Source organism: Mercenaria mercenaria, unplaced genomic scaffold (assembly GCF_021730395.1).
Source record: "Mercenaria mercenaria strain notata unplaced genomic scaffold, MADL_Memer_1 contig_3235, whole genome shotgun sequence".
NCBI classification, from domain to species: Eukaryota; Metazoa; Mollusca; class Bivalvia; order Venerida; family Veneridae; genus Mercenaria; species Mercenaria mercenaria.
This window is the reverse complement of record NW_026461356.1, coordinates 56,281-69,796: the sequence shown is the minus strand read 5'-3', so window position 1 is coordinate 69,796 and position 13,516 is coordinate 56,281. Positions and strand designations below refer to the sequence as shown.

General features: G+C 33.8%; 1 protein-coding gene across 1 annotated transcript; it reads right to left on the bottom strand.

Annotated features, from left to right (window-relative positions):
• Positions 1-330: 330 nt before the first annotated feature.
• On the bottom strand, positions 331-2,541 carry LOC123558306 (tropomyosin alpha-1 chain-like). The gene is made up of 3 exons (XM_053533933.1): positions 2,389-2,541; positions 1,662-2,174; positions 331-478 (listed from the first exon to the last, which is right to left on the bottom strand). Exons 1-3 carry the CDS (start codon positions 2,506-2,508, stop codon positions 398-400), a joined length of 714 nt encoding a protein of 237 aa, XP_053389908.1. The 5' UTR covers positions 2,509-2,541; the 3' UTR covers positions 331-397.
• Positions 2,542-13,516: the final 10,975 nt, after the last annotated feature.

The window sequence follows — 13,516 nt, the reverse complement described above, 5'->3', positions numbered from 1 at the left end:
TTTGGACCTTGACTGTACATTGTTTTTTTTTAAATTGTAATTTCTAATCCCTTATTGTTTTAACAGACTTTTCAATTTGGTTAATTTGCGTTTTTGTTAAAAGTAAAGGGAAGTTTCCACGTAATTGTTCATGTTTTAATCTAAAAGTATTTAAAACTATCAAACTATAATAACACGTTTAGTATAATAATATAAAATTTTATTTAACCTTTAGCCTGCTGCAATTTAGGCTAACACGTTCGTAAAAGCTGATCATTGTCTGCACTGTTCGCTTTTCAGTCAGTAATTTTTCAGTGATCAACCCCTCCAACAATAGTTTGTACTGTCCACATTAAATGATGGATCAATCCATCTTAGAAATTAAGCAGGGTAAAGGTTAAATGTTATAGTTGTAAAACTAACCTGTTTTCAGTCTTTCATAATTAGACTCTGGAGGCATGTCACGAAGACCGGACTTCATTATATCGTCTGCTGTTGCCTATATGAGAGAAATTTAACAATGTGAATGTTTTCATTTATTGTTGTTTTTTTTGCACAAACACAATCAAGCGCTTATATATATCAAGTGATGGTTTTCAACAAAATGCCCAATAATAGCACGACGGTAAATAGGGGAGACCGGGGCACCATGGGACATTAGTTTTATTTTTTTTTTCTGGAAAATAAACAAATCTATCTGAATCGCTAAAAACCTTGCCTTGCTCAAGCTGTTTAAACGTGGACTATGAAGATGGGAGGATGTAAAATAAAACTTCACTTTACTTCTCTGAGTAAAAAAAAAACTTAATTCCAAATAATGTCTTATTATGTTCTGTAGTGGACTGTTGAAAATCATTTCTAAATCGCTATCTATAAAGCACATATCTTTCACTGTTCCATGGTTACCATGATGTGTCCCGTGGTGCCCCATTTTCGAGGTACAATGGGACATTTTTATGATTTTAGTAATGGTCTTCTACGATGCATATCTCAGAAACGATAGAACAAAACATGACCATTACTATTCATCATGTATACTTTAAAATAGTTTGACAATCACAGAAAGTTGATTAATGATGTTTTAGAAAAAATAGAAAATATAATTTTGTCCCAAGGTGCCCCAGTCTCCCCTACAGCAGTTACGTAATATTGAATTAAAATAAACAACAAAAAAAACTAATAATTAATACAGTGTAAATATTATGTAATGTGTCATATATCATTTAAACGCCCAATCAAATTTCCCTTTTCAATTAAAACTTAAAAACTCGTAATCCTCATTATTTTAATATAAGATGCTCAAAGGCACTAATTCGGTTTTAAAGCATTTGATATAATTTCACATATCTTCCACTACTTGAAATCGCATTTAGACTTCATCGATTAACTTTGGCTAGGTGCCTAATAATGTTTTCTTGCAAAGCGTTCGATTGTTGAGACAGAAAACAATTAAAAATAAAAGTGGTCTTACAAAATAAAATGCTACAATTGGCGGATGATTTCTCTCCAGTCTTGTCTCTATTTCCTTCGTATTGATATTCTGTATTTCATATTATTTTAATAAACTTATATAACCAATTATGTTGAACTTTACAATAAACTCGTAGGCATTTTGCATGGTTTTGTAAAAAATATAATGCATTCTGGAGAGAGATGAATATTTTTCATATTACCCACATTACCTTAATATCGTCACTACGCCTGGTCTCGATCTGAATCTGAGCTGATTGTTTTCTTTCTAGCTGATTAAGTATATCTTTTCTTTTACGCTCTAAATGTTTTTCAATTTCTATTCCTTTCTGATCTAGTCTCCCTTTTGACTCCAATTCTACCACTCTCAAATTCTGTTTAATATTTATCTCTTTCTGCATAAGTCTCTCTTTCGAGATAAATTCTGCCAGTTCCAAATTTTCTTTGATTTCTATCTCTTTTTGATCCATATTCTTTGTAGTTTCAATTTCACTTATCCTCATCGCTTCCTTGATTTCTGTCTCCCTCTTCTCGAGTTCATCTTTAATAGATGAACCCTTCACCTTTATCTGTTTTTCACTTTCATCAGTTTTAATTGCAATTTCAGTTTTTGCGTCAACTATTTTCTGTTCAAGATTCTTTTCCTTCTCTTCGATTGCAGACATTGCAATACGACGGACGTCCATTTCATCTGTACTTGTTATTATAAACTGTTCATGTTTAAGCTGTAAATTAGATATGAAATATTGGGAACAATTCAATTCTATGAAAGAACTCAAAGCTACAATGATGCTTAAGAATAACATATTAGGTAAAACAGTAATTAAATATTTAAAAAACTGCCTATTTATGCATGCGGAAAGAACATATACTAAGTATATTTACATAGTAATTTCATGACTTTATTTATTTGAATTCAGGTTGTGTAGGGAAAAATACCTCAAGCAGTTTTTTGACCGCCTCTTTAGATTCCTGTGTATCTTTGATTTCTTTATCATCTTGCAGCAGATCTATCATATCATCTAAATAATTTGCCATGTCTGTGTCCTCTAGTTCCATAGTGTTTGAATGAAATATGACGTTTCTGTGTTGAATTACCTGCAATAAATCACACAGAGAGACATTATTTAGACAAAATGTTTTTATCACAGATGCTAAATTTGTGAACATAATATTTATTACGTGCATATAAAACAGGACAGAACAGAACAGAAGAGAACAAAATAAAATCTTTATTAAGTCTTTTCACGTATCTACTGTCAACTTGGAAATTAACATGAAGTAAAAATATGATACAAAACGCCGCTATCAATTAGATAGTTTTAACAATATGGACAGCTATTGTACCATGAACACTGAACAAGTGATAATTTATCTTCCATTGTGTAACAGTCACATTTCGTCAGTATTTCCAATCTTAAAGAAACAATACGTAGTTTATAGTTTCATTAACGTTACAGAAAAAAACTTTGATAAACTTCCCTGTTGAAGTTCCGGTCTATATTACAAAATTATTCTGATATTCTGATTGGTTGATGTGAAAATGTAGGTCAGTCGTCATTTACCTACACGTCTTCGCATATGTGTATATGCAGCATAAATGTGCAATGTGATTAAAATAAACATAACAGATGTATACCAGTGGATGACTTCAAATTCAAAATCATTTCTAATATGAATTTCATTCATCATTTTGAGTTTTATTGTATAACTGTGACTATTTTGCATTCTGTTTTGGTTTGTTTATTCCGCCTAACATATGCACATTGCTATAACCTCTAGACCGGATGTTCATTATGGGATTTCACGCAAGTTTTTTTATGCGAATAATCTCTGCCATATGACATAATGAGACAATGTGACTACAGCATGACGGAAGATAAATTACCACTTGTTCAATATGGTAGGTACCCATTCATCGAACTGTGCGTTTCGTGTGAGAAATGTTCGATTGAAATGGGTTACTGCGTTTAAATCAATCATGACAGTTGATTTATACAAAACTGTGTTTTAAACATGTTTAATGTTACTTAAAGCGCTATTTCACGATGCATATAAACGATGTATAGTGATAGGATCACTTGAAAGTAGCGATTAAGTATTGCTAGTAACAAAATCAAATATAATGTATGAATGTAGCCACAAAACTTTCAAAACAATGGTAGGCTTGATTTAAGAAACAAAAACAATCTTTCAAATTGCTCATAAAATTTCTTATAAAATATAATAAAGCTCTAACGCCTTTGTAAATTACTGTTGTTGTAATTTGTAAGCAATAATATTTATATGAAAGAAAACGTTAAACATAATGTGTATATACTACTTACCTTTGAGAAAGCATCATTTCCAGAAATACTGCACTGAGTATGGTGATGGAACTCTATGTTATTAATCAAGAGATGCAACAAACCAGAACAGTCAAACTCATCTGCTCTTATCTTGTCTTCATATCCTGGAGCATTTATGAAACATTTTGCAACAGCCCAAGGTTCAGTACACCACTGAATTGCGTTTGTGTTTCTCCAGTATGGAGCAGGAGGAGTGGATGCGTGACGCCTAATAATTTCGTCGTATATGGCACCACATACGTGGCTGGGACAAGACTTTTTTCCGCGTGGGTGTAGACAGTTACAATGAGATTGACCGAGAGGGCATTGCCTAGTTTTTGTTTGAACATGGTCCGGCTGGAGTGTATGTAGATTGCAATGTCCACATACAACTGTCGAAAGATTGTGTTTCCGTTTAACTTTATCTAAGATAGCAATATGCTGCTGGTTAACAAGGTTGTCGCAGAATGGTTCCAGACCTTCTTTTACATATTTAATACCAAGTGCTGCCCTCACCCAGTTCCTATATTTCTTGTTCTCAAGCTGATCCTTGTGTTCCATTGTCTATCTGTAAGAACCGAATCAAAATTATTGTATTATACACGATGCTAAGGTGGCAATCAGTGCATAATTTGACCATCAGGAAAAATAAAGTTGCACTGATCTAGTAATCAAGTAAGTAGTTGGAAAACAAAAGAATTGGGCTACGTGTTATCTTGGTCTACACTGGGCTATAAAAAGTTTGAGTCACTTTTAGAGAGTGCGGGGGAGGCCTGTCCCTACCAGTGTCAAAACTTTTTGTAGTTTCCATTATTAAATGATGATATTCTGCCTATAGTTTAACTGAAAGTATGTGTACCTTTGAAGCTTGAAGTATATGTCAAAAAGTAGTCTTGTGTTGGTTAATTGGGTAGATTTCAAATTCACTCCCAACTTATAAAGAGGTAAATGGAAGATCATTACCTTTAGATTTTGGATGTTTTTAACGTTTTGTGTTCTTATACAAGGATCGTAGAGCGTCGATCCTGCTTCACTGTCAGATCAAAGCCAAGGACGTTTTAAGGATGTTTCTTTAGCAATACTAGCTTTTTTGTAGTGGTGCTTGACAAGAATCGTCAGTCGTATGTTTAGATATAATAGGTGTTATTGCTTAAGTTTGGCAAGTAGTGCATAAAACGCAGACTGCTTTTTACATCACAAATTGAAGGTAAATTATCTGAACCAGTCAAAGTTATAGGAAGGTAACGATTCAGAACAATCAAATATGTAGACATTTTCACTTTCGCCACTTTTATCGAAATTCGCAAATTGACTCAACTGTCATGTAATTTGTTTAATGAAGTACTGCAAGTTGCGCTGAAAGCATTTCATACATTATATAACATAATATTTAAACTACTTTTATCAGCAAAATATTTTTGAACAGTTTCATCACAAATTCTTTGTTAGTGAGAAAATCAATTAAAAAAAGAACATCTTTTCCTTTTAAATCTGATCATTTTAAAGAATCATCTTCACTCTTTCAAAAACTACGATGAATTTAAGTAAGTAAACAAATACATTAGGGTACATTACTCCAAAAACGTCGTGAAATCAGTATGACATTGTCGTGCATGCGATGTATATTTCATGTCTTAAATGCCGCAAATGATGTATTAACATTAACTTAATATTGTACATTTCAAATTATTTACAGACAGTATGAACAAATCAATTTGAGCAACTTTTGATTTCGTCATGAACCTATGTATTCTCATGGCGCAGACATGTTTTTGAATTTCATGTGTCATGACAACACATGTAATATTCATTTTCAGGTCTGGTAGAATTTCATTGTCTTAGACAACTAAATGACATTATAATCGTTTCTAAATTCTGCAAAAACACATGAAAAAGAAAACACTCTGACTTCCCATATTTCATCCCATTTATAGTACAATAATTATAGAATGTCACTAATACATATTTTCTCGTGGAAGGACTCAGTTAGCATGTATGCTTTCGATAGTTTTCTTGAATAAACCAACAAGTCTGGGCAAACTCATTATAGTTCATATAATTACTTAACATATGTTTCAAATATATTAAACACAAGTCTTGTATTTTCAGCAACTGCGATTGAGTAACTATTATAGGACTAGAACCTATATTAAACAAGAAATGTCTTTAAAAAGAAAAACGGCGTAGAGGTAATAATGTTTGGCGCATGAAAAATTCTGAATTAAACAGGATGTACAGAAGAAAATATTTGAATATGCATATACGAACGCATTATCCATTTGCAAATATTTCAACTAAGCAGCACATTTAAAATTTAATGATCAATAGATATCCTTTCAGTGATAGAAGGTCAAAATGATTGACATTCTGGGCTGATTCTGAAATGATTTCGTGTTGGGTCAGAATCCCCCATAAGTAACCCACTAGCATAATATGTCGACAAGCATACACTTAATTAAAGCAGTTGAATACCTGAAATGAAAATAAAACCCTAGCTTATAAATCACTAGTGACCCCATAACTCTGAATACTTAAATAAGTTCCCAGTTTAAAGAATTGTAAAATTTTCTGCTTATTTTCACGAAGAATATGAATTTGCCTTGTATGCGAAACCGCGTACAGTCCAAAACCGGGTACACTGACTCTACAGTTACAACCAAGCGAGGTACGCAACGGGGGAAGAAGTTTACTTTCGATTTCTCTTGGGGTGATAAATTACTAAAAACTTTAAAATTAGAATGAATCATTTTAGTTTTGGACAACAAAACTACTAAATACATTTAATATGATAACATAATATTAAATGTCATTTAAGACTTTATAAATGGTTTATCGCCCCAGCGCGCACCTGTTCCGTGTCCCGATTATTACAGAATCTAGGTCAAAATCCATGTTATACAGCTAACGCCAAAAAAACACTGATTCCATGTACTGGCGGTCACATGATAATTAACCCTTAGCCTGCTGGGTGCAAGTGATTATGCCTTTGCGACCAGTGCAGACCAATATCAGCAGGCTTAAAATTTCTAACAACAGAAATACAGTAGATAAAAAAAGATTTCTAAGTACTTGAACTAACCAAAAGTTGTTTTACCCTTTAAAACCTACTTCAGTTGATTGTGCCAGTTTACTTATAGTAAAAAAAACAAACTTTTAACAAGCCGATAATAAAACGAAATACCAGTAGGTATTTCAGAGTGCAGATAATGCAGTTTTGCATGTATCAAAAGGTCACAATAGAAGCATTTTTGTAATAGAATAGGTAGGATTAGTAGACGGGCAATTATATTAATCTCTATTTCCTATGCCCAATTCAATCAAAAAATAACATTCTGGGTCTGACTGAATCTGTATATGAATGGTAATTAATTTTGCTACACCCCACACGCCCACAGCACCGCCTTAATATCCATATTTTGGTGTTTGCCAGGAGTCATTCACGCCATGTTTAGGATTATTTAAATGGTTTCACGCGTTTACAGGATTTATAAATATAAAACAACTTGAACATAGATACGACGGCCCGCCTGGCTGTTTGTCTATGGAAACATGATTCAGCCATAGGGTCACGGCAATTGGTATCCTTCGTAATGATATTGGATATCCAGATAGTTCTACAATAACCAAAAAAGCCATATTATTCCGTCGTCATGCGTCCAAGTGTAGGAGATTCCGAGTAGCGACGCATTCCTAATGTATACAAACCCTATTTAATTTTCAAAATGTTATGAGCCAGACGAAGGAGATTATTATATTTTAAGGGAAATTAACTGGTTCAATATCAGATATGTTTTTAATCGTCAAAATTCGATTCATCAGATGAAACAATGTACAAATAGTTACCATACGATAAATAAACCCAATCTGCGGAACATTCACTTTAACAACTGATCCGTGTAGTTTATTTAAAAAAACAACATAACATTTAATAGTATTATATAAGGTCACGCAATTTACGCACGCAAATACAGTTTAAATTACATAATGTTAAATTGCCATACGTAACCATAAACGTACTATTATCTATTAAATTCGTCAATCATATAAATCAGCCTTACGAGGTGAACTAATACACTTACCTCAGGGTATGAAAACAGACAGTGACAACACACTGGATAACCGGCTATCCTGACGCCCGCTGGAAATGTAACCCAGCTGGAAATGTAACCCAGCTGTAAATCGGTATGTAAAGTTTTTCATTTATTTCTATTAAAACGAAGCCAGTCCTTGCAAATCAACTTGACAGTTTTGTCAAGGAATGACCATGTCTTACATTTACAATTTCTGGGCCGAAAACGATCGTTATGTTTTGAGATATTCGCTAACAATTTCTTCGGTTTGGAAAAATCGAGCAAAAATCCAAAGTTTTGCGAAAATTGTTTTTGTTTATGAACAATCTGTGAACACTTTTATCATCTGGTTTAACAGATGTGTCCTTTCGGAACACTTGTGTAAAGTTTCCGGGTTTTACGTTATTCCTGAAAAAGTATATTAGCCGTTAAATAGGCATGGTCGAGAAAAAAAGACTGTCGAAAACGGCCGCTAGTGCTGTCGTTGAACTCGGATGTTAACATTTATAGACTATTCATTAACTCCGATGATTTTCAATACTTTTGTATGTAAAAAGTATTGCTGGCAGTCATTTGACGGAAAATAATTATTTTTTAAAATGGCACTTTCATTTCAAGAGGCTTTAGTACTATATTCCTTCACACGCGAGCTGAATATTAACCTAGTTCACGCGTTCTTGCCATTTTTCCGCCATGCGAAAGCCAACCATATACAATTTGCTGTTAAACCGAAGCATTATAGTACATATTGCCATTTTGCCAGCTTTTGATGGTGGATGAAATCCATTACAGGTGCCTCCGGGCTACTACAGAAAGTAATTTCACCTCGGGTTTTGCAAGTGTAAATGATTGCTTCTAGTCGTCAGTCCTTTGAATTTCGTTTGAAGAATTCAGTATCTTTAATGAATCTCAAATGCCCGTTCTTGTTTTGAAAAGTGTTCTCAGTGCGGTGCTTGATAGGTGTATAATCTCATTTGCTCATACATAATTATTTAATTGCTCCTATAAATGTAATTCTGCCATTTTGTTTCATTCATAAATGAGCCGTGTCATGAGAAAACCAACATAGTGGGCTTGCGACCAGCATGTATCCAGACACGTAGTCTGGTCAGGATCTATGCTGTTCGCTAATAGCTTTTCTAATTGCTATAGGTTTTGAAAGCGAACAACACGGATCCTGACCAGAATGCGCGGATGCGCAGGCTGGTCTGGATCCTTGCTGGTGGCAAAGCCACTATGTTGGTTATCTCATGGCACAGCTCAAATACCTTTACAACAAATAACAGTTTATTCATGGTCTAAAACTGCAAGTTGTTGATGTATAGGCAAACGATTGGAAACGATTTTTTCAAATCTAAATAAGCAGAACTTTAGAAAATGTCACATGACTGTTAATCAGTCATTTCTTAACATGGCAGCCACATAGCTTTAATCAACATAAGACAATGTAGATCGGAACTCTTCTTTGCTTGTTTACACAGTCAGCTGTCAAATAAAACCGCATGAAAAAGGAGAGTTCTGCTATACGATACAATATATTTGAAATTATAAATACTTATTTAAAGCTCTGTGTTAGAGTTTTTTTTGTTATGCTGACATTGGAGGCGGTCATTAATGAATGGGCCTCATTAATACTTGTATCATCGGTAACACATGTTTGAAGTTTAAGAATAAATACTTAAAAATCAGTCCATGCATGTAGAATCAGAGCCCGGACAAGTCACTGCGGGCGGACGGACGGACGGACGAAAGGAACAAAGCAACTTCTAGACTCTAAACTAAAAGGGCAATGATAATGAAATCAACCAGAATTACTCGATATGGCAATAAGAACCATACGTAAGTATATACAAACTGTTTATTGACTGCAAGTATACACATTTTACACGAATGAAAGATGAAAGAAATCGCAAAAGCACAGACAGACTAAACAGATACAAAACATACATAAAGAAGAGTCATAACGGGGCATAAAACATGTCTACAAGACATTTTTGTACTTTTATGCAGCTGTATTCTCGAAAGCCGACAGCTGATTTCAACGACTGCCTATTTCAAATACAGCGGCCGTTTTCGACAGTCTTCTTTTCTCGACCATGCCTATTTAATGGCGTATATACTTTTTCAGAAATAACGTAGAACCCGGAAACTTTACACAGGTGTTTCGAAAGGACACATCTGTTAAACTAGATGATAAAAGTTTTCACAGGTTGTTCATAAATAAAACAATTTGCGCAAAACTTTGGATTTTGGCTCGATTTTTCAAATTGTAGAAATTGTTAGCGAATATCTCAAAACATAACGATCGTTTTTGGCCCAGAAATTGTAAATGTCATGGTCATTCCTTGACAAAACTGTCCAGTTGATTTGCAAGGTCTGGTTGCGTTTTAATAGAAATAAATGAAAAACTTTACCTACCGATTAACAGCTGGGTTACATTTCCAGCTGGGTTACATTTCCAGCGGGCGTCAGGATAGCCGGTTATCCAGTGTGGACAATAAAATAAGAATACTATCATCATGTTCTTACATGAAGCGTAACTGTTCTCATTTTCAGCGCCTTTTTCAATGGTACTACATTAATTATTTAAGACTTTGCGATTTTCAATAGTTTCAACAGTTTAAACATGTTCGGTCCGATAAAATACTTTTGGGTATATTCCTTTCTAATTTGTTTTGTTTGTTTGTTTTGGGTTTAACGCCGTTTTTCAACAGTATTTCAGTCATGTAACGGCGGGCAGTTAACCTAACCAGTGTTCCTGGATTCTGTACCAGTACAAACTTGTTCTCCGCAAGTAACTGCCAACTTCCCCATATGAATTATCAGAGGTGGAGGACGAATGATTTCAGACACAATGTCTTTCATCAAATCGTCACGGAGAACATACGCCCCGCCCGGGGATCGAACTCGAGACCCCGCGATCCGTAGACCAACGTTCTCTAATATCTTTATACTTATCACAACGCAGGATAAAACGGTATTAATCTTCAATGTCACCGTTTTTAGGTTGAAACCGCGAAGCGGTTGAAACCTATTATAACCATATTCCGGATACTGCAAAAATCCAATAATGTCAGTTTTCACTAAACGCAGATTAATCCGCCGTTCTATTTCCGCACTACTTTTATTGATTATTTACGAGTATACCGACCGCTTATCTCTCTACATAATTTCTATGTAAAAGTTCCTGGTCAGATTTAACAATCATTTCAATGCATATGATAAAAGAAAATATACCAATATACATCTTTGACAAGCTCAGATCACAAGCTTTCTTATGGGGTATAACTTTAGAAAATCGAAAGAGAAACTATGACACACTGGCAGTTTAAAAATAGCATTTTCTATAGAATTTTAGCGTAAAGTAACGTTTTTATCTTTCAAACTGTTAAAGGCATTGACCTCCAGATTTTGTGTAAAAAATATATGTTTCTTTGTCATAATATGAACATCAGAATATGAGTTTTTGTTTCTAAACTATTTTAAAAATTAAAAAAAAAACTTATATAAAATCCTCTTCATCTTGAAAATAATTACAATTCATCAAATACCACATTGTCAGGAATCATGGCTAGTGATAACTAACTTGCATGTGGCAAATAAGGCTAGTATTTGTTTCAATTAAATTTAGTAAAAAAAAAGGAGTGATGCTTGAACCGATTATGTACTCACGGGGGATGCAAATCGACAGAGCAGGAAGTATTAAAACTTTCCGAAATATTAAAACATTTTGTTGCAAGAATGATACGCTGAACATCAACAATTAGAGATGAAAGCCTGTCGTTTCCATTGAGAAGATTGTTTACTGACAAAAGACATGGAGTATTGGAGAAAAACTTTTCACGAATTGTTTGATATTTACGACATGGAAGTAGTCTCAGTGTCGCCAAAGGTACAAAAGATGGATTCAGTTCAAGATTTTCGTTGCTATCAGAGTAAACCGCTATAAACGCTTCTCAATTTTCATCGTAAAAGTAGTAAAAACAACTTATTCTCACCTGTTTCCGTAACATATACTAGTAGTCTGTCAGTAACCAAATTTCAAAGCATTCTTAAGAAATATAGCAATATAGCATTTATTTCCAGATATCTAAAAAATATTTTATTTTGTTGTTGTCTAACGATCTGGAAGCCAGTGCCTTTAACTGTTCAATTTGAATTAAAAGTAATATATCCCAAACAGTGATTTGTCATTTAATAAAATCATTGTCTGGAGTTTAGATTCGAAGGAATTATATCGCGAGGGCGCAGCCTATAATAATATGCATCTAAACGACAAACAATGATTTTAGTCATGAGCAAATTACTGTTTAAGATATATTATTTCTATTCTAACAAGTTGTCGAGGATTATAATGTACGTCCTTGACGATATCCATTAAATATGTGCCTGATATTTGTTCATTTCTTTTCGAGCGCGCCGCTATGCCGTCTAACGCTCTGACGCAATAATTATGTTTTTTGACTAATATCACAATTTTCAGCCTTCTTTGTTTTATAGGAAAAACAAAGTGGATCCTGTTAGAATATCTAATATTTCTATTATCTATATTCTCTATGAATATTTGTGTTTTTAATTAAACAGTCACTGTATTTCTCATTGGTATCATTATTGTAAATTTTAATTAAGCCGATGTAGGGTTGCCTTACCCAATTTGTCAGTGTGTTTCAAGACACTTGATGGTTTTAGTCAGAGCAGAATTTCTAGTATGTTTGAATGTTATACTGTTTCATGAAAGTGATTGAAAAATGTTACAGCGGAGTGGTTTGTGGGTTTCAACCTTTCTGTGCTGTCAGCGCTTTGATTGGATATAATGATCTAAATAAATCGAGAACAATATTCTGTAATGTTACTACTCGGTTCGATTAACTTATTATCTGACAATGATATCGCGGCGTATTGTAATATTTCCATTGTTTCCCTATGGTTACTGTATAGTGTTTTTCGATTATTGTATACAGGATTGCCAACCTATCTCTATGATATTCTTCTTTTCCTTTTTATACATTAAATTTTCTCTACAATATCAATAATATGACAATGTATCAATTTAAATGTACAGGGAAAGACAAACTACGTAATCCTTTTAGTGCCATGTGAAATGTTGTCTGTTGCCCCTCAAAGGCGATGCACGGCATTGCGATACGACATCGCGACAATACAATAAGACGCGCGACAATGCGATATGACATTCGTCGAAATGTCGCGATGTCGCTTCGCAATGTCATGCGTCAAGTTAAGTAAATAAAGTAATTGCAGTTTTGTTAACTGTGTCTGTCGAAGCTTAAGTTTTGGGTAGGGAAAATAAGCTAGATGAAAGCTATACTTTCGGGCTTGAAACATATGTAATAAGGTTAATGAATATATGCTCTCGACATAAAACACTTTTTTAATTGAATATTATCCAAAACAAATTGACAGAAATGTAACGAAAGTTACCTTAGTTATGTTAGTTTATTCCTATTGATTGAGATTCCAAACGTTCAAATCCATTGTTGAATTGTATGATAAAAAAGACTTCAGGTATTCACGCGTTCACAACACTAACAATCTTGCACTTTGTATGAAGTTGTTTAATTTTAACACCAGTGTTTGAACCGTAGAAGTTTATGAGCCCGAATTTCTTATGCTTTTACAAAATATATGCAAACATTTATCAATTTATTACTC